General features: G+C 40.2%; 2 protein-coding genes across 7 annotated transcripts in view; both read left to right on the forward strand.

The window, feature by feature from the left end:
- The first annotated feature begins 3,788 nt into the window (after positions 1 to 3,788).
- Positions 3,789 to 9,059, forward strand: uchl1 (ubiquitin carboxyl-terminal esterase L1 (ubiquitin thiolesterase)). The gene is made up of 7 exons (XM_061056783.1): positions 3,789 to 3,945; positions 4,579 to 4,720; positions 5,215 to 5,300; positions 6,151 to 6,198; positions 6,290 to 6,359; positions 6,443 to 6,501; positions 8,081 to 9,059. The coding sequence occupies exons 1-7, from the start codon at positions 3,820 to 3,822 to the stop codon at positions 8,162 to 8,164; spliced, it is 615 nt and encodes a 204-aa protein (XP_060912766.1). The 5' UTR covers positions 3,789 to 3,819; the 3' UTR covers positions 8,165 to 9,059.
- A 1,648-nt stretch (positions 9,060 to 10,707) lies between these two features.
- The window catches only part of LOC132989275 (LIM and calponin homology domains-containing protein 1-like), a 29,757-nt gene continuing 18,239 nt past the window's right edge, over positions 10,708 to 22,225 (forward strand). For 3 of the 6 annotated variants that reach the window (XM_061056796.1, XM_061056813.1, XM_061056805.1), the window contains exons 1-7: positions 10,708 to 11,012; positions 19,799 to 19,869; positions 19,982 to 20,051; positions 20,136 to 20,273; positions 20,370 to 20,480; positions 20,887 to 21,014; positions 21,205 to 21,275. In XM_061056796.1, the coding sequence (XP_060912779.1) occupies positions 10,896 to 11,012; positions 19,799 to 19,869; positions 19,982 to 20,051; positions 20,136 to 20,273; positions 20,370 to 20,480; positions 20,887 to 21,014; positions 21,205 to 21,275 (706 nt within the window). In that variant the 5' untranslated portion in view covers positions 10,708 to 10,895. The remainder of the gene's footprint in view (positions 11,013 to 19,798; positions 19,870 to 19,981; positions 20,052 to 20,135; positions 20,274 to 20,369; positions 20,481 to 20,886; positions 21,015 to 21,204; positions 21,276 to 22,225) is intronic. The other 3 variants (XM_061056830.1, XM_061056823.1, XM_061056838.1) reach the window with 2 other exon arrangements.

Below are 22,225 nucleotides of genomic sequence, written 5' to 3' on the forward strand. Positions count from 1 at the left end.
TTGTAGTAAGCAGGTGTAGGTCATATTGCTTCATCACCTTCTGTATCTGTAGCAATGTGATTGTTGAAGTAAGAACCGCAGGAACAGAGCCAACAGCATGCTGAGTAACACAAAAAGACTGAAGTAGACCACCATGCTCCATCCCCATCCTGCAGGTAAAGGAGGTACACCTTTCACCGCCACAGGGCTAGGCATGTTCACGTTCACAGAAGGTGCGAGAAAAATAAAGATGGTTATCGATCCTTGTTTTGACAGGGAGGAGAGAAAAATAAACTCCAACGACTCAATTATATGTTCAGTTGTCTGCAGGTGAATCTCTGAATTTCCTGAGCTTGAAAGACAGCCAAAAAACTTTCTGTCACAGGAAAGAATGACAATTGCAATCAAGTTTCTTCTGTGTAGCGCAGATTTGAGAGAAGATTTTGAACATCAGAGGTCAGTCTGATGGTAGTTATTTCATCTCCAGGATGCAGCTTGATGTCCTCTGAGCAGACGGGCATCCAAATTATTCAGGGGTTTGAGATGTAACATCCGCAGTGTGGCCAGAAAAACAAAACAAGTAATGAAGTTAAGATGGGACTTATTTCCTCTGTCTACCACATAATCTCCTGCTCTCCTGACCAATGCCTTGATTTTTATCTCTCCTCCCCTTTAACCACTCACAAATATTTTATTAAAACATGCAGACAGACTGAAGGACAGACAAAAGATTTAATCACCACCTACCAATAGCACACTGACCAATCACCTCATCAACCCACATCCTCTCTCTTCCTCTCTCTGTCTCTCTCACACACACACACACACACACAAACACACACACACACACACACACACACACACACACACACACACACACACACACACACACACACACACACACGCACACACACTTGACTTCAACCTGCAGGCATGTTTATTCATACCTTTAGGTTTCTTTTCCTTACCTTTGTTTAAAATGTAATTCCAGAGTCCTCTCTGAATAAATACGAAAAGTGCATTTTGAAAATCTTTTAAAGCCGTAAGTTTGGTGAAAAAAGTCATGTCCATTATTAAAAACATTTATTTATTTATTTTTATTTATTCGCTGCATTGGTTTCACATACAAGGTATTTTGGCTCATAATATGAAGTATAAAGAATATAGAAGCAAGAATCTCAAATTAAGAATTATACATTGGAAATAGACAATAAAATATAAGACGTCATTATACAGTTGAACAAACGATTTTAAAATATAATGCTTTTTATTGGCAACATATATTAGTTCATTTGTTTCAGTTATGGTGTTAAAAGCTTTCAACCATTTTCAATCAAATCAATGAACCCTCGCTCTGGGAACATCAGGCATGCACTGAGGGGCTCAGAGGTGTTAAATGTTTTACAACTAAGTAGCCTATTCAGTCATCATCATCACTGGTCACATTTCAATCTGTGTAATTGAGTGCAGAAGGCTTACAGTGCCACCAAGAGGAATTACGAATGATGAGCCAAGATCTAACAAAGAGGAGAAAGGGAAGCACACAGATTTATTTGCACAAACTTTGTCTCACAGACAGGAACATGAAGCAACGTGAGCTACCAGGTCCTTATGCAGACAGCTGTTTAGACCAACACAAAAATAATAAAAAATATTCAAATAATATACTACTGGCAGAAAAAAAACCTGTAACAGACAGCTAATGCTCTGATTAATGCAAATTGTGCAATACCATAGATTACCAAGCAGGCCTAAGTGAATATACATGGAATTTACAACTGCATTTAATCCTCTATAGTAGCATGGTAAACCAGTATTCCCCTTTACTGGCACAATAGCAAGACCTTGTTCTATGGTCACATCTGGACAATGGTGTCGAACAAGCATGGGCTGAATTGATTTTTGTAGATCATTGTGGCTGGAAAACACCAGAATGATCAAAACAATGTCTTTAACATTTCAATTAAGGAATGTGGACTGCACATTTTTTACATTTAGTGCACCATTGCTTATTAGACTAGGCTAATTTACAGGGAGTTAAATGCCTTGTCTTGTAAGAGACAACATCCCAAGGTTAGTTACATACTGCATTAAAGACAATTTGCAACGCTGTGGTTGTGGCAGTAACACAATTTGTGACACACTTCTCTATGATCGATGTAGCAGTATGTATATGTATATTTATTATACTGTCGTGTAGATCACAAAACACACACGCACAAGCCGGACACAATTCACTCATACCTCTTGTGCAATATTATATTACAATATTTACCACATACTACCTGATGTTATGTGCAATAAAATATGGAACCTACTTTGTGCAATAACCTGTTCAGCTTCATGTGCACTGTGTGCATGATAGTGTTTTTTATTGAATGTACAGACTGCATTTGTTACAACTGTAGCTCTGTTTGTGGCTCCTCAACTATTTTTTAATTAAATTTTTCACTGTGTGCTCTTTTTTTGACTATCCTTGCTCTTTGCTGCTGTAACACTGTAAATGTGTCCTTTGTACTATTCTCCAGGAAACACTGACTTGTTTGTGTTGGTACATTGTGTCTATAAATCGGGGGGGGGGGGGGGGGGGGGGGAACAAAAGGTCTATAGAATTGCATACCCCTTAACTCAAAATCTGTATTCTAAAACTATGTTTTAATTCTATGACAGAGAGAAAAGTGACACCGATATGTCTTCTTTTTTTAGAGGATGTTTTGCAATTGAAATTAATTCCCAACATGTACCTTATATAAGTAGCCTATACTTATACACTCAACCTTAATCTTTGCAATGTAGAATTCCACAATAAGAAAAATAGAAAGAATACCCAATGTGCTGTTTGGATAGACTGCTCAAGTCTAATTAAACTCATTGTTGATGTGGAGTGACTTCTACGTCACACCTGTCTTTCTAGAATGGTCCCACAGTTAGCGGTATAGGATATCATTGGGTCATATATTTTTAATGATGATTTTAAAATGATGTCATTCCTAAGCCTAACGTAAACGAGGCGAAATGTGGCGTTTATACGACTCTTGTGATTTCCAGCAGGCAGGTTAAATGTGTGCAACATCGGTTATTCGACCGGAACCCACCCCCCTGTCTGCCGTGTCAGTGGTATGACCGGCAGGATAAAGTGTGGGTGCGTTCACTGACTTCTGTTGACAGCTGCAGAAACCGAGAGAGACGACACAACCGTGTAGTTTGAATCAACACCGAAACGTCGCCAAAAATGGAGTGGACCCCGATGGAGATCAACCCAGAGGTGGGGGAAACAACTTTGTTATCTTAACTCTGTAACATCGTGACGTCTTTTTTTTTTTTTTTTTGAAAGGCAACAAACACACCTGTGGTTTCTTTTCTTTTATGTCGTTTCAGATGTTGAACAAGGTGAGTGGCAAACATTAGACGCTGTTGTTAACCGAGTCAGCTGTCAGGTAAGTTGTTTGAGCTCGCTTGTTTTACTCAGACTGCCTTTATAACGCAACCAGGCCCCTCGTGTAGCAATCCCAGCGTCGATAAAGGCTTTAGCGACAATGTTGACGGGTAGGTGTAAGAAATTGTTACAAACAAACAAACAAACAAACAATGGAAATAAGGCTTTAACCAGCTGATCCGTGTATCATTTTAATGAGCGTCAGCATCCTTCCCGTTGCTGTGCCCAGTGTCTAGGCTAAAGGGTGTGGTCGGGCTGGACCAATACAACGCAGCATCTTTGAACACCCTCAGGAGGAGTAGCCTACTTTATGAATGGAATATATACAGCATCTGATACCAAAACGTTACGCCTTAAATATAATTCATGTTGTTCTTCTTCTCCTGGATGTGTGTTTTTAGTTAATGAGCTCCCTCGGCGTGGGCGAAGGCTGGCGTTTTGTGGACGTGGTGGGACTGGAGGGTGAGCAACTCTCCACCGTCCCGAAACCATGCTGTGCCTTGATGCTGCTCTTCCCTTTGACACAACAGGTAATAGCCACAGACTAACCGGAGGGGTTGGTGGAGAGACTACTTCCTGGAAGGGATGATGCAGACTGTCTGGGGTGGGGTGATTCTGAGGTGCAGGGAGGGCATGGGGCTGTGATGTTATGTGATGGGAAGAACAGGGTGAGCCTGGTGAAGGACTGAGGAAATGAATCAGCACAAACTTCTTTCGATTTGATTTGATTGCACCGTCAAGCAGAGAGAATTGAACAGCAACTCCTCCAGCAACCATCAATTCATTTCACTTTGGGTTATTTTTTCATTAATTCTAGTTATTTGGTGATCAAAATGTAAGGTGATATTTAAAACATATCTAATTGATGTTAAATGCTGCCTTCTGTCTGATCAACTACTAAAAACTATAAACTAAAACCTAAGAAATGCTTTGATTTAATATGAGCTCCTAGTGTTGGGGCAGCTGTAACAGATTTTTCTTTTTGCGTGTGTTTTAAAAATGGCTGTGTCCTAAGAAACGTTTGAATGCGGTTTTTTTTTATACGTTAATTTATGTGCATGTTTCAAATTGCATAATAAGCTACATACGCCATGTTTTAATGGACAGTGGAAATGACAATGCACTGTGTGTGTGTGTGTGTCTGCCCCTGTGACTGTGTGCAGCATGAGTCTTTTAGAAAGCAGCAGGCGGACAAGGTTGCGGATGACTGTGACGCTTATTTCCTCAAGCAGACAGGAGTCAATTCCTGTGGCACCGTTGCCCTGCTGCATGCTGTGGCCAATAACAAAAACAAACAGACATTTGGTAAGTGCTTATAAAATGATCACTGGCACTATAGCGAATGCATTACAGTACAGTTAAAAATCGAAGCATTATCCATGAAGGGTTGAATTTACAATACAATTCAAGGTATTGCTATTACATAATATTCATTTATAAAACAACATTAAGACCACCTGTTATTATCAAATACTCTGCAGTTACTTTACAAAGAAATTTGATTTTTATTTTATCTATATATTAATCAAATTTTAATCATTAATCAATCATTTTCAAATCAATTTTTATCAAATTACAGCCTGATGAGCTCATAACCTACTTCAAGTTAGTTTTAGTTTCAGTTCGATACAGGTGACAGCAAAAAGTCCTCTTATGTTTTCAGTTATTTAGTGATGATTTAATGAGGATTGCTTATACAGTTACTTTGTGTGGCATGTTGTCACTTGGTGTCATTTTTTTTTTATATAAAAAAACTTTTTTTGTTCCTTATTAACGCAGCGCTGCTTTGGTTCTTCCAGATAGTGGCTCCATCTTGAAAGAGTTTCTAGATCAGACTGCAAACATGTCTGCTGATGACCGTGCCAAAGCTCTGGAGAAGAACCAGGTACAATTAACACACTCTTGGAGATGTTTTTTTTTGTTTCCTGCTAATTTAAAAATAAATAATGAACACTATGCTGTAATACAATGAGGTTCAGATCAGCAGAGGATTAAATGTTTTATGGTATCATTTACACTTCATTGCCTTTAAGCTAATGATCAGAAGTACATAACAAGGCATCAGCTTTACAATCTAAAACATTACTTTTTATGTTTTTCTTTGCCTGTGTATATGGTTCCTGACTCACTTGTAAAAAAGGGTGCAACATTTATAAAACCTGCAATTTGATTTTTAAACTTACTCATACAGGGGCTCTCTGTGTGGAGTTTGCATGTTCTCTCGTGCATGTGGGGGTTCTCTCCAGGTACCCCGGCTTCCTCCCACAGTCCAAAGACATGCTTGTTAGGTCAACTGGTGACTGTAAAATGTCATTAGGTGTGAATGTAAGTGTGGCTGGTTCTCTGTATGTCAGCCCTGTGATTGACTGGAGAACAATCCATGGTGTACCCTGCCTCGGAAAAGCGGTATAGATAATGGATGGATGGATGGATGAATGGAACTTATCAACAACAAATACACTAGTTTAGAAAACTTAAACCTAAAACAAACACTTAAGTTTGTAGAATTTCAGTTACTATTGCTGAACCTACATGTTTTATTCTACCCACCAGGGGGAACCAGACACTAAACCTTTCCAGCTTGTTACGGCACCTTGATAACTGCTTTAAAATGATATTAAAACAGTATGGAATGTGAACATTCAATAAGTGAACATATGTCTAAGTAAGTACGTCATTATCTGTAGATGTTAAGGAACATTAAACTGACATTTTCTGACTTTTTTTCTGTTAAGGCAATCCGTGACGCTCACAATGAGGTTGCCCAGCAGGGCCAGTGTAGGGTAAGATACCTACCCACCGTATCAAATGTGTTAGCAGACCTTTTGGGTAATAATTTACTGAATATTAAATCTCAATTTTCAACTTGCACAGCCTGAAGCCGACAAAGTCAACTTCCACTTCATTGCCTTTGTCAACATAGATGGACATCTGTATGAGTTTGGTAAGCCTGCCATCTTACGGTGTATTACTGTTTATGTTTTAACACTGTGGATCCCTAACACACTCTCTGTTTTTTATTTTAAGATGGGAAAATGAATGGACCAGTGAAGCACGGAGCTACCAAAGATGGCTCATTTGTAATGGTAGGTCAAATTAACATTTTGTGAAATACGATTGTGGAGCAAGTTGCTTCATGAACAAGATCTGGGATGAGTCATGGCGTCGAGCTAGAATAGGGAGTGGCAGTTCCTGAAAATCTTGGTTCAATCAATAAACGTGGCTAATGTGCGCTATCAAATCTCCAGAAGGATTTATAAAAAGTTGAGACTATCAGGAAGGCGGATACATTTAAAGATACAAATAAATGATCCATGTGAAAAATGCTGAGTATTACTACAGTAGGAATTTGAGAAATGTTGTTACTCATCAAGTTCTGTTACTCCTTATACATGAACTGCCATTTCTTAAAGGGATTGTTAGCTTATTTTCTACCTTATCTCCGTCTGTCTGAGTAAGTAAAAAAAGACAGTTGCAGGTGTTTTGGTGTTCTCTGTATCCCTTTTCAGACTGCATTTCACCGTAACAAAGGTCTGCCATCATCATGCCTACAGACATTCATATTGATTCCACAACGGCGTAATATTGTTATCCCAGTCGGTTAATTCACATTACCTTACGACATTGCGGAAGCGTGAGGGAGCATGGCACAGTGGGAGCTCACAGACTGGCTCCAATGGTTTCATCTCACCCCTATACACCTGTTACAACCTCTGAAGAGGGTACAGAGTGGGGATCACTTTATCCTATCATAACGCCTCAGCGACATTCATATCGAAGGCGAAACGTCAAAGGGACATTAATACCGCGCCTCGAAACGCAAGTCTGAATAGGGCTTGTGTCTCTGGATTGCAATTTGGCACGTAGTTACAAAATTACACAAAAAAATGTTTTCCAGGACCAGAGCTATCATGTACTAAACTAGCAACATGTCCAACAATGAAAACTGCAAAAATGAGTGCAGAGGATTTTGTCGATGACGAGTGTTTTTGTTGTCTCTGATACTTTTTTTGTTTTTAGCTTTCTTTTTATATTTGAAATAATAGAATATATTTAAAAAATATTATTATTATTATTTTTTTTTTTTGATGAATGACCTGCGTAGGCTGTCTGCAAAAGAAGTAATGACAATGATTGATAAAAGTGTACTAACAAAAAATGGGTTTGTTCCGAATTTGCTCATCTGTTTACAGTAAGAGTCACTAAAGGCCATGTCCCCTTCCAGAACATTTCCAATGTTTGCTTTAAACCACCACAAGAGGGCGCTATATGCATTAGTAATAAAATTGCAACATTAAACGTTGAGAGGATTTATTGGATCTGATTGGATCACACCACTGTTGTTATTGCAAATATTTGTACTGATATTACTAAACTAGAACAATCTTGAAACTTCAGAGAATTTGACCTCATTTAGGAAAAAGCATTTAAAAAGCCCCATATGATTGAATGACTATTTTAAGTATTTTTTCTAGCTCTTCTGGGGAGTATAAAAACATGTGCTATAAATGTGATTGCCACCATAACACAGCCCATCCTCTGTGGCAACCCACCACAGATGTATGGTGCTTAAACAAAGGACTTAATGTTGTAATACGGCTAAATAAAATAATAGTAAACATATCTTTTATTTTTTTCCCCTTTTTTGTATATGTTCATACCCAGGATGCAGCTGAAGTGTGCCGTGGATTCATGGAGAGAGAGCAAGGAGAGGTCCGCTTCTCTGCAGTGGCACTTTGTCAAAGTTAGATGTTCATGAGAAGACAAAATTAAATTGTAAACCAAAATGTCCTGGAGCATTTACATGGCAAACACAATCAGTAAGCATCCATAATGACCTGTGAGAACACACATCTGCACACACTATGCACTATAAAGCACATGTTGTTTCCACACACTGTACTCTTATATCATGAACAAAGCATTCTTTAGCACATTTACACACAAACACAAATGCACCATCAAAGCCTTTTGTTCTGCTGACACTAACCAAGACATGCTTGTCCAATCCTTTTTATGTGTCCATCATTTAGCAGTGAAAATTGTACAACACAAGGCCAGATCTCACTACGGCTTGTGTGCATGTGTGTTTTCTGCATAGTTTTTTTTTTTTTTAATTATAATTATTTTTGTATGCTGTCATTGGTGCATTCTGATTTCAACTCAAACAAAGTTGCTTAAAACCTTGTGTGCCAATAAAGAGAAAAAGAAAAGGGCCCCTCAAAATGCCTTCTGTTGCTGTATGGTTGAGTTTGTACTAATGGGACATTCCTCAGAACAGCCCAAATGTGTCTGTAGGAATTTTAGAAATACGGTTTGAAACATGAACGTAGCCTTTTGAGTGGTGTTCTAGCACTTCTAACGGATGTTTCTTTGAAAAACTGGTTTTCTTTGAGAAGTTTGAATTTGAAGTTCAAAATGAATAGTGTTTGAATATACGCTTCACGTGTCCAATATCAGCAAAACAAAACTGAAATGAGGGACCAACAGTGCTTCTCTATGCTGGGTTGTTGTGCAGTGCAGGGTGATTGTACTGTATGTCATTGCTGTGCACCGATGACCTTTCTGCACTTTTCCCAAATTTTAGCTTCAGTTCTATTGTTGATGCAGCGGTCAAAATTCAATAAAGCAACCATTAAACTAGCACATGTCTCCTTCTCTGATTGTGTTTATGAGTCCTGCATTCGCAAATACCCTTTAATCTGCCATATATTAAGTAATTGTTATGTCTATATATTTCTAAAACTGCTGACCAAATAAGCAGTCTGAACATTTTTTTTAAGTATACTCATACATTCTCTCTCAGGCCTATTTTGTTCTAAAAATGGTAGATAAATCAAAGATTAAAACAATCACTAGCAACCCTAAACTTTCTGTGTTTTGCTCTAACCCCAAGTAATCCATTTCCTTTTTGGACTTCCCCCAGTCAGCAGTGTAAATTTTAGCTGACACCCATTCATGCTTTTGTCACATGAGGTGATGAAGTGGTGAATGTCTTAAGGCTCTCACAGCTTGGGGCTCATCCTCACTGTTCTTGGCTACAGTTCAGCTTTGTAGGGCTGAAACAGGAGGAGAATGGCCGAAGAGCTGAGCGATTGTCTGTCCATGAGAAAACCATCATGAGGCACAGTATGACATACTATTTATTGACCGACAAAAGACTTGTATTATTGTAATGAAAAAGTCCTGTGTGAAAGGTCATACATGTATGCTGAATTCCTTTCCCAGACAGACAGAATATCTAATATTTATATGATTATCCACTTTATAGAAAATTCACGTGTCTCCTCATTAATTGTGCCTCTGATTATTTGGTAGGACTTTGCCTCCCCCCTCAGCCGCACGGGTAGAGAAACATACTGTGAAAACAGAGGTTTGACCTGCTGCTTGAAGAGGTCACATTTGCGTTCAATACCAAAGGGCAAAAGCTGCAACTTCCATCAACAGCATTGATTACTTTCAACCTAACTACTGAGGCCATTATTTGGCCGGTGTATGAAATGCTAATTGTAAGAGTTTGTGGGATATTGATTTTGTGTTTTGTAGCAGTTGTAAACAATGAGTGTGAATGAGTGCTGTCTTTTTAAACACGCATGCCAAATCTTATTTTTTTGCAACTGTAAAACCTTATTTTAGCTATTATTCTAGACAACAAGGTCTTTTAGAGGAGATTAAGCTTCTTGATAAGGGTTACCTTTTGACAAAAAGATTGAAGATATTTAATAGGCTGATTTATTGGATTATTTTTTAGTTTTGGTCGAAAGATTTCTGGGTAAAGATTGGCTACAGACTCTGCTTGATGGAGAAGTCTTTCCTTTGACCTTGTGGCATCATTAACATTTTTTTTTAATGATTTTAAGGTAGACTAATTGTGTTATGGCCCTTTGACTCCTTGTGATAAATAGCAGTCTGAAACTACATTTCATTGGCTCAAACGGAGTAAATGAGCTAAACCTATTGACAAATCTATCTTAATTGCTCCCCCAGCGCACTTTCTTTTGCTCAGGTAAAACTGAAGCAACTCTCAAGGAGCCAGCTGACGCGTGCGAGCTGTGAAATAACAGGACATTTTTTTTTTTTTTTTTTTAAATCCCCCATCACTCTCTCTCTCTTTCTATCTCTCTCGACCTCCCCCGCATAGATTCCTCCATGCGCGTTCACGTTTCCTAAATTGCGCGGCAGCTGCGGCGGCGGACAGCAGCGGCAGCGTCGTGCAAGAATTGTTATTTTTAGCGCCTGGCTCGTGTTGCAGTGTCGGAGTCGCGACAGACTTTTTTTTTTTTCTTCTTCTTCGTGGGGGAGCAGGAGAAGTGCTAAGCAATCCTCGGACTGCTCGGAGTTACGGCCGAGGGGCGACTGATAGAAAGCGAGGAGGATATAACGGACTCGCAGAGCGGGGAGGGGAGCACCACTGCACATCTTATCATCACAGTCCCACTGACTCCCCCCGGTCCTCGTTTAACCGACCGGCCCCAAGGAGATGGCTACCCCCGCAGCAGGTCGAGATGCCCCGAATGCCCCAACGCGGGACGACTCTGAGCGGTCGGAGCCTAACCATCCCGAACCAGCCTGTCAGGAGGCACAAAAATGGATAGAGGTGAGTGACCGACCAGAGAGAGGCTCAAAGGGCCTGCCTGCTGCTACAGCACAGTAACGGGCCATACTGTCATACAGCGACAGTCTGACCGTCCGGGGGTATAAATAAGTAGCACTACAGCACCGGTGCACCGTCACCTGTTGTGGGGTATGATGCAGTGTCAAATTACCCTGTGGGACAACGACTGTCCTGTGTGATTCAACTTTTACACATGTGTAACGCTCAGACCAGCCCTGCGTTAAGACCTTTAACACCAAACAGCGACAAAACATGAATAAAAACTTCCCATTTTGTTTCACCTCTGAAGAGACTGTTTTCTACTTGGTAGCTGCGGCAACGCCCCCTAATTTCAGGCGCGAGAGGTCCCCGGTTGCCATGGTTATGTGAAACCGGGGCCAGTATAGTCACGCACGAAGATGCTGATACTGTACCAGTGCTTGATCGCATCGGATGAGATTATCGTTTGTGGTTTTCTGCGTCGCCTCCACCATCATCTGGTGGGCTGAAAACGCCTCTCTCCATAAGCCTGAGTGGTGAATCACTGTCCGCCCGAGGAGAGCTGCATTATGACCTATTTTTTTTTTTTTTTGTTCTGCCATCACCGGTGCTTTGTCCTGCCGGCCTAACTACCTGCCAACTACAGTTTCAGGTTTTTGGGTTGAAAGGTGTGGACAGACAACAAAATCATCTCAGATGTAAAAGTTTGGCTTTCTTTCTAGGCCTACATCATATGTGCAGCTTGTTATAAACACACAGGCCTATTCGAACTGCAGATGGAGTAAAAACCTGGACAGATAGATTTATTTGACACCTCTGAAGGCAAACAACACAAACTCATGGTACACAAGTACGATGTCATCTTTTAAAGGAGAATACGATTACAGACATGTTAGAATAATGCAAACAAAACAAACACACAACCCTTAATGGATTACATAAGATTGGTTGAATAACAACAATGTCTTTATCAAGGAGTTTGAGGTGAGTTGAGGAGGTTTAAGTAGTGTGATGATGTCATGTTAAAAATGGCCAAACATTGCTATAGATCACATTGGCCATTCATTCCTTTCCCCAAACAAACTTTTAGTTTCTGTCCGTCTGTCTGTCTGTCCGTCTGTCAGAATGTGTCAAATAGAAATCGTTCACCTAGGGTGGCATCTTTACTACATGATTACTTTCAGTAAAAGTAGATTGTTCATCTCCATTCCACCCAGTTAAGATATGTCAGTGTCCCACATGCAGTTCAAGACAAATCAAAAGGATTAGCCTTTCTTAAATATCTATTTCTGTAATGAGAGACGACCCATTTCGGTGGCTTTAGGGATACAAATGTGCACAGATCATTTTCCACCAGACTTCCATGGTTATCCCTGTAACAAATGATGTTCAGACTTGAATTATCTTAATCTCGGCGACCCTCTCAATCAAAACATAAAAAGGATTTGACAATTAAACATATTCTGATTTTAATATATTTAAAGTTACCAGTTAGGGATTTAAAAAGACTCACCTCAAAGAAACAGATAGCCTTTCTATAACCTTTAACGTTTTAAGCAGAAGTATCATTTGTTGTACTAGGCAGCCTTTTCCTCAGTGATGGTTAGAAACAGGATATTTGATACAGGTATACTGGTGACAATATGACTTGTGTTTGGCATCAGTAAGAAAATACTATACAATAGCATTGTTTATGGCTTTAAGCACATCATGTAAAAGTCACAACCAAAACATGAGATCTTCTTTCACTGTGGAAGAAGACCTCCACTTCCATGTGGTTGCCATTGTATGCACACCAAACAGGAACTTGAGCCTTAAGAGACAACATTTGTGGCTAATAGCCATAGATGCAGTTGTATTTTCTAACAAGCTAATTTATAGCTACATTGTCGTCAGACGATAGCCGTTGGGTTTTGAGTTTTAAATTCAGCTAATTCATTCAGATGCTTGCTTTCTAAATGGAATCTATTCATATGCAGCCCACTTGAAACATGTTTGGTCATTGCTACTTGGACTACGATTGGACCGTAAACTAAAACCAAAATATTTCTGTAACCAAAATCTTACTTGCAAATCAATCTGCATTCATTTGCAGGTATCTCTTTAAATGTATTACCAGAATAAAATCATACGTGCTTGGTTGTTTTCTAACATGTGCTCTTACAAAAATGACCTTTTCCTCCAATAATAAAAGTAGCACAACAAAGATTTTCTGCATTGCATCCTGAGTCTTATCATTTTAGTGAAAGATAGCAAATTCTTTTCTTTCAACCTCGTTTTTTCAGAAACACTGAAACAACTGTCGTTTGCATCAATGCAATATTCAAAATGATATCTTGGTTAACCAATATAGTTACTAAACTCAACCTTTTAAAATTAAGTCTTGTTTTCAACACACTGTCCTCTATACAACTTTGCTGTTAACAAACAGTTAAGGTAATGCTGGCCTCTTGGTGTTAATCTCTCTTGCAGGCTCTTTGCTCAGTGTTGTTCTTACTATGTCGTCTTCCTGTCTCCTAATTCTCCAGTTATTTTCAGACCAGTCAGTCTGACTCTATTTCTAGTGGTGCATTTACACCCTCTCACAGGTGGGGATGATTCAGGTTTAACCCTTGGCACCCTGACCCCACGCTCCGTGCAGCATTTCCTGTCTGTGTGTGTTTGCCTTGTCCGTAAGAGTATGCAAAGTATAACACAGACCCATGCCAATCAGCTATGCATGATTTTGCTCACCCACTCCTCAGACACACCCTGGTTGGGTGACATTGGTCACTATGGGAACATAACATGGACAGGCTCTCAGGTGTCACTGTTTCCAGGGAGGGCTAGGCAGCAGAGCAGTAGGCTGTATATCACCACATGACTCGGGCAGGAAATTATACTGCCACGAAGAACACCTTTCTATCTGTTTAGATACGAGACAAGGCGGGATTAGACAGTCTCAAAGCTGATGCACGCTGTGGGAGGTGCTTTAAACCCGCTGGTTACGGATTTGAACAGGTTAAAGTTGTGCAGGCTTAGAGAAAACAAAGTTAACTTTAGTGAGAGCATTTAACCTCTGCTGTCACCCGCATACTGTACATAGCAAGAGTTAAGGTCTGTCACAGGGAATAGTGAAAGAATGTATGTCACCGAGCAAATGTGTGTGTGTGTGTTTGTGTGTGCGCGCCAGATGTCACAGCTGTCCTGGGCAGATTAACTCCAATGGTCCCAGACAGCCAGCTGTGTCTGCACAGGGGAGAGAGAGAGAGAGTGTGAGAGTGGGGATTCATGGGTTTTCCATGCATCAAATTCAGTTTGAAAGAATGTGAAATAATGATGACACAGACTTGCTGTTGGCAAAGATGTCTTTCATGCTTTAGTGGTTATGTTAAGTTTTTGCACAGGCGCTCTCTGCTGCAGGCAAAACAAATCATGTTGCTTATTTTACAGAGGACAAGGAGGCTGCACACTTTTGTAGAAATGTTTGTTATAATATGCTGTTAGTGTTGGAACACATTAGTTAGTGTTGGCACAAGTTGGGCATTAATCTGTGTAAAAAATGAGCGCCCTTTCTATACTGCATTGAGAATAGAAGAATACTGCATGAGATACTGCAATCAGATTAATATTAACCTAATTTTGTACTCTTTGTACTTAAATATAGCCTGGGAACCAGACAAATTTGTAAGCTCATAGGTATTTTTTTTTTGTTGCCCTGGCAGATGTGTCTGGTACCCCTCCTGTTTGATTACTCTTTAGTTGGGGCTGATCATATATAACTGTAAATTCATTGTAGCACATTTCATTATAGTGCGATAAAGGATGGCATAGTATGATTTACAAAAATTATGTATTTTATGAGGGCTGAAAAAAACATAAAATAAATGATTTTGTTCCTCATATTTAACAAATATGAACTGTAAGCGGCTGAAGACTGTGATGTTTTCTACAGCTTCGAGTCCCTCTGGATAATAAATCTAATCCAGATTAAACTCTTCCTCGATCTGGATTATGTTTTTTATGTTTCCTTTCCTTATTTCTCTTCTCCTCTCCCAGTTCTTTTTTTCTGTCTACTCTTCCTCTCTGTATGCCACATGACCATTAGCGTGCAGAGTGCCTACAGCTCATGTGAGGGTTAATGCTTCTGCAACACCACAAATTAAAACACCAGCCTCTCTCAGTGAAGTGTGCATCTCACTGGTTCTCTAACCCTCTACATCTCATACAAATAGCTTTTCTGCAAGCACATATAAATGTTCAGCATGCTTATATGTATCATACATAACATTTAAGACACCTCTAACAGTTTGGACCTTATGCTTTAAAATAATAAACTTGTTTATTTTTATTTATTCAGCCTTTATTCAAGCGTGGCAGGGCTCGTGTTTGAGGATTTTCTCATTTTCTTTTTTGTTTCACCTATAAGGTGTATGTCCAATCTGTGATGAAGGGTAACTGTGACCAGTGTATATTTCCCTACGCCTACTTAAAACCACATAAAATACATCTTCAGCACTCTTGAACCTTCGGGAATAGGTCCCAGCATACAAAGAGAAAAATGACTGCAAAGCTCCTTATTATCATCCTATTTTAATCCTGGCCTGCAAAATCCTGCCGCTTTAATGCCCAACAGCACATGAGGTGCTTATTAGAAATAAGACCACTGACTTAATGTAGTGCATAGTGCATATTTTGCTTGAATTTCAGACTTTTCAACCCTCTTTCCATATTTAAAAAAAATAAAAAAAATAAAAGCAAACCTCTCTCTGGCCTACTTCCGGATTTTTTCCTCTGCCCCTCACACACAGTCTCACCTCAGGGTTTTAATGGAGATTTGCTGGTGCCATTCACTCAGACTAAGCAGAGCAATCCACCACGAGAAGTGAGAGGCAGCCAGGGAGGCTTGAATTACTGTTGCTGGCACTGAAATACCCCCAAGGCCTCTGGCTTAGTTTTTGTAGCAGACATTAATGCTCACTTAGCACACACATACTCTATGTCTATCATGGCAAACCTTTTTGTCCTCTGTCTGTTAAACCAAAACATGTACTCTCAGAACCGTCAATGTGTCCAATTGCTGTCTTTCGGTTTGAACATTTTACAAGTAACCAATAGTTAACCACCTCCAGAAGCAACCCACAGTGCGTCTGTGTCCTGCATCCCACACACAAACACACACACTGCCAACACAAAACACAGTCGTACGGCTCTCACTCAAAAGAGTGCTCTCTCCTCGGCCAGTGAATTATGCATGACCACGCTGTAAATCTTTCAAAGACCTGGAGACAAACCTTAATAAGCAGTACATACATGTGCTTTGTGTGCGTGTGGTTGTGTGTGTGTGTGTGTGTGTGTGTGTGTGTGTGTGTGTGTGTGTGTGTGTGCGTGCGTGCGTGCGTGCGTGCGTGCGTGCGTGCGTGCGTGCGTGCGTGCGTGTGTGCGTGTGTGTGTGTGTGTGTGTGTGTGAGAGAGACTACAGAATGATGAAAGACAAGAAAAAAGCAAGAGATGCCAATGGGAAACATCTGGCCATCACTTATATAACAACAAAACAATAGGCTGTTTTCTTAGCTGCAGATGACCTGTGTGTTTTTGTGTCTGTGTTCCTGTCATGCATGTGGTACATGTGCATTGGAACTGTACATAAAAAAAAAAAAAAACATACTTATCACTAGAAAGAAGAATTGCACAAACACAGAAGTAGAAAAGCGGTTTGATTTAAATATCTTTATACAGATAACTCAGATTACTGCATTACTCTAATTATAGCATTACCTTTAGAGGTCAGTTTTACATAAAATCAGAAAAATATTCTCAAAATAAGTGTGTGTCCTCCTCTGCTAAAAGATGCAGAATAAGAGTATACTGCATATGCAAAGGCAAGACAGAGAGAGTGTCTGCCTGCAGTTGACAGTTTGGGTGCTAACTGTAATCTCGGCTAATCTGGATTAAAAGTCTAAACAGTCAAAACTCTCTGCTTTTCTATTCATCTTTGGCTGCCTGTTACACAACGGCCCCATCATGCAGTGTGTGTGTGTGTGTGTGTGTGTGTGTGTGTGTGTGTGTGTGTGTGTGTGTGTGTGTCAGTTTGTGTGTGGGATGTGGTAGTGGTACTAACCTCCTGATTCCCTCCTCCTCTACTGCCTGCACAGGATAGACTACACATTGGAGTCCAGGTTAGAGGATTGAGGTTATATTTATGGTGCAATCAGACTATGACTGTGTTCAACTAAATCAGTGACGTGCGCAAGGACACATTTTTGGGAAAACGAGGACACCGAGCAATCTCACCCTGGCTTGGCGTCAATCTAATTTGGTTTGTGCTGAAGCAAAATGTTGGGGGATGGGTGGTGGGGGCAGCAGCAGGTTCTTCTGTCGGTGACACAAAAGAGCCAAAATTCAGCTTCAAGCACTCTTGTACATATTTAACTAATAATGACAGTGATCATAGTAGGTTACAACTACTATTCAATTCCACTATCTATTGATTATTTTCAATGACTTTCCCTTTTTAAACTCAGTTCAAATCTTTCTCAATGCAAGGTTAATTAGTTTTAAGGCCAAGCGTTGTTCATGCAAAATGTTTCATCAAAATCAAGCTCTAACATTTCGAGTGATACCCAAAAACAAAGTACTTAAACACAGCACCACAGCAAGATCTTGTGTGCTCTCCTGTGCAATACGTATATTGTGAAGATCAGGGATACCATCAGAGAAGTGTACTGGTAAAGTGAAGTTCATCATCATCATCAACCTATCTCGGAGAGATCACTGAGGGCGACCCTCATTTACAAATGATAAACAACGAGAAATGAGATAAAGCTACTACAGAAAATAAAATCCGATAAAAGAGCAATAAGACCAATAAAATATATCTACTAAAATAATTTAAAAGCTTGAAATTACTACAGTGATAAATCAGTAATTAAAATCAAATAAAACAGTTGCAGTCAGGTATTGGGTGGTTAAAAATAATATTTCTAAAGTGTCCATAAGGGATAAAAGTGCTCAAATTCAGGTCCTGTTGTAAAATATTCCAGGAGTTTGCAGCACTAACACTAAAAGCAGTTTTCCCCAGGTCAGTCCTGGCATGAGGAACCTGGAGAACCAGCCTCTCTCTCTCTCTCTCTCTCGAGCGGGTTAAAAATGGACCAGGGTTCAGATGTAACAAGGAGGTGATGTATGATGGAAGCTTTCCAGTAAGGCCTTAAACATAAAAAAATGCCAGTGGTTATTGCGTCTCTCAGTGAGGGAGGGCCAACCAACTTTATTATGAAGAATGCAGTGGTGAGTCATGTAGCTATCACCGGTGATGAATCTAAGCGCAGAATGGTAAACGGCATCTAAGGGCTTTAGCGTAGTGGAAGAGGCACATATAGACCACATCACCATAATCCAAAACTGAGAGAAAAACTGCTTCAATGATCCTTTTCCGACAGAACATAGGGACATTTGATTTATTTCTATATAGGTAACCAACCTTTTGTCGTAGTTTGACAGTAAGATTATCAATGTGAAGTTTGAATGTGAGTCTGTCATCTATCCATATACAAATATATTTTTTAGTCTTTAACTCTCTCGATAATGGATCCTAGCAGGGTGGTAATGTGAAGGTTATTATCAGTTTCACATTTAGCCCTCGAAAACAACATACATAAGCGGTTTTCCATACATTGGGAATTACTCCGGATGAAATGGAAAGGTTAAAAATGTGAGTTAATTGCTCAGCAATCAGAGAGGCTGAGAGACGGAGAAAGAGAGGATCCAATTTGTCTTCACCGGTAGATTTCTTAGGTGCTAAGGATTGAAGAGCCTCTAAAACGACACAGAATGAGACAGGAGATAAGTTAGACTGAGAAGTATCATTTGGAGTGGCAATACAGCCATTGTCAGTGGGAGGAAGGTCAATGCTAGGAGCGGGTGATCTATTATCCACATCCTCAAAGATGTGACTGGCCGCTGCAAAGTGGATACTGAAGGCAGAGCGGATCTCACTAGGATCATTCACTAAGCAGTCGTCAAACCTGACATGAGTATTAGGTAAACAAGAACCTAGATTGTCCAAATATGGAGGCCACTGTAATTGAATTGTATAAAGTAATTTACAAAATGTATAAATGTGATGTGGATCACTGTAGTTATGAGCTCACTTCAGAGTGCGATACCACAACAGCGCCGTAACGAAGCTCCGCTGTCATAACTGCTTTGAACATTCATATTGATTCTGCAACAGCTTAATATTGGAATCCCAGTCTTTGGGTTCGAAACATCATAGGAGCCAAAATATCACGCCTAAAACAGCCAGTCTGAATAGGGCTATCACCAAAACCTGATCTGGTGATTAAGAAATCATTGATTTTATTCAGGTGAGATTGCATTTATCTTACATAAATGTTGGCGTAGTTGCCGTGAATTTAGCCAAGGTGTATTGGATTCATCTATTCAAAAAGGAGTAATATCTTATCGGTCTGTTTTTAGAACATAAAACTTTTGGCGATCAAGGCAAAATGTCAAATATTTCAGCTTTGTTCTTTTTAAAGTGAGGATGTGTTTTTTCTTGTCTTTTGAACATCATTAACCGAACATGTTCGGATTTCTGCCTGATGGTTAGACAAAAAGAGCAATTTAAAGACATCTCCTCAGGCTTTAATCTGCTACGATTTAAAAAAAATAAATGATTAGCCAACCAATAAAAAAAAAAATAACCCCCAAATGAATCAGAAAAAAATATTATTGATTGTTGCAGCAATATTTCCAGTCCACCTTCTTAACATACAGTATGTCTCTCCGTGTCCTCCCTCCCATAGGCTGTCACCGGAAAGAGTTTTGGAGAGAAAGACTTTCGCAGCGGATTGGAAAACGGCATCCTGTTATGCGAGTAAGCCTGTGACATCCCTCCCACCCACTTTTGTGATGACTGAAGTGGCAACAACGTACATAAACTCCTTTAAGACTCAATAAATCTCTGCCTCTCCCCCTCCTCCCTGCAGGCTGCTGAGTGCAATCAAACCAGGGCTGGTCAAGAAGATCAACAGACTGCCCACCCCCATCGCTGGGCTGGTAAGAGGACACTCTCCAGAGTAAAGCATCCTGTTTCACAAAGTGATAAACTGACCGTCTGTGGTCCCCTGCTGTCATTTTTAGGACAACCTGTCAGTCTTTCTGCGGGGCTGTGAGGAGTTGGGCCTGAGGGGCTCACAGCTGTTTGACCCAGGAGACTTGCAAGACACTTCCATACGAGCAAACCTCAGGGACTCTGACTGCAACCGCAAATTAAAAAATGTTAGTGTTTATTTTTCCCCCCTTGCTTTATCCTTTTTGTCAGTGTGGTAAACATTAAAGCTAATAAACCAAACCCTTCATATGCTTGTCTCTTAGGTGCTGAACACAGTGTTCTGGCTCGGGAAGGCTGCGAGCGGCTGTGCCTCCTTCAGCGGCCCTAATCTCAACGTCAAGGAGTTTGAAGGGCTTCTTGCTCAAATGAAGGTGGTGAGTGAAAACAGTGGAGAGGATGGAGCAGGAAGGGGGAGCAGAGGGAGGCAGACAGAAGGGCAGATAACAGCATGGAGGAGGTGCGGGGGATGGATTTGTTAGTTTCCTGCCTTTGTTGGGGTGCAGGGGAGACACACGAGACGGTGGACAAACACTTTTTTGTTTTTGTTACAACACAGTCATTCCTATTTCAGGGAGAGACAGAAAAGAGAAACAGGATATGAGATTTGCTCTGCACATTTGAGACACACTTTTTTTTTTTTAATAAGTTTTCTTTAAATGAACAAACACTTACCAACCCATATCTCAACCTATGCACTGTCTTTTGAGTGATTTTCTTTATGCATCTTTTCTTCTTAATACACTTTTCTTTATATTTTCCTGTTGTGTGTGTGTGTTGTAGGAGAGTGATGAAGGAGGGGACAATCCACAGCAGCGCAGCGTCAGAGACAGCGGTTACGACTGCTGGGACTCTGAGAGGAGCGAGTCTCTCTCTCCACCACGACACACTCGTGACAACTCCTTAGACAGGTAAAAGACATCCATCAACACGAATGCAAACCCGAATCACACGCCAAGAGGATTTGAGATGTGAAAATGTTCCACTGCATCTGTTATTCATTTATTTTTACATTTCTAAAAGCAACAAACCCTGCTCATATGGATTAAAAGCCATTTTTGTCCCAAATGTCAGTAAAATATTTGTCATTGTCTTTGTCAGTTTGGACTCCTTTGGCTCCCGCTCACAGAACAGCCCTTCTCCTGATGTTGTGAATCGAGGCAACAGTGATGGTTGGTAAAGATAAATGACTTCCAAGTAGAATAAGGATACCATTTCTGAAATTTCAAGAGTGCTTTGCTTGTTTTGTGCATATTTTCTCAATGTTAAGCTTCGGTAGCTCAAAAAAACAGATAAGTGCATGTAGTTGTTCCTATGTAGCAGGGACAAAATGAGTGTATTACCCAAAATATTGAGCTATAATCTTAGAACAGCAATACAAAACCACTTCTCCATCAACAGCCTGACTGCTGTTCTCCAACATTTTGGGCTTTTAGCCGGTCAGGCTGGTCAGGCGGATGGTGGACAACAGCTGAACCTCTCAGCCATTGTGCATGTGTGTGTGATGCAGCAGCTGTACATCTAAGTAGCAATCGCTAGAGATTTGGACCAGGGAAACACTAGCTGAGGTCAACATCCTGCCTTTCGGTGTGTGTGTGTGTGTGTATGTGTGTGTGTGTGTGTGTGTGTGTGTGTGTGTGTGTGTGTGTGTGTGTGTGTGTGTGTGTTTGAGGGGAGGGAGGATCACAGGCATCCTGTCTTGCGTCTTTCATGTTGACAGTAAAATGTGTGCCACAGGGTGACAAGAAAAACACTATTCCAAGGCTTGGAATAGATTGCCTTACTGCATTCCCTTGAGGTCACAGAGAAAGTGTCCTGCCTCGCTAAGAGCTATTCATCACCCAACAAGAAAGATCGAAAGGGAATACAGGCAGTCTATTGTTTGAAGAACGTGTCATATACTTATGCACAATAACCTTGGTGGCAAAATCAAAAGTGATTAAAATTACTTGCTGACTCCTCATATAATTGGCTGCTGTTACATTCATATCATTTTATCATTTTTTTGTAACTTTGATTACTGTTCTCATCCAAGTGACAGAAGTAGCTGATATCTTGGGGAAAATAAAAAACAATTCCACAATTCATTTAGCAGACGCTTTTATCCAAAGCGATGATTTAT

This window comes from Labrus mixtus, chromosome 2, assembly GCF_963584025.1.
Source record: "Labrus mixtus chromosome 2, fLabMix1.1, whole genome shotgun sequence".
Taxonomy (NCBI): domain Eukaryota; kingdom Metazoa; phylum Chordata; class Actinopteri; order Labriformes; family Labridae; genus Labrus; species Labrus mixtus.

What these genes read in the sequence shown, in the direction of transcription:
- uchl1 (XM_061056783.1), top strand. Translation starts at nt 3,820, where the DNA reads ATGAGCTCCCTCGGCGTGGGCGAAGGCTGGCGTTTTGTGGACGTGGTG. An exon ending in AAGCTCTGGAGAAGAACCAG is followed by an intron (nt 5,301 to 6,150) that starts GTACAATTAACA and finishes TTTTCTGTTAAG; the next exon opens with GCAATCCGTGACGCTCACAA. An exon ending in CCCAGCAGGGCCAGTGTAGG is followed by an intron (nt 6,199 to 6,289) that starts GTAAGATACCTA and finishes CAACTTGCACAG; the next exon opens with CCTGAAGCCGACAAAGTCAA.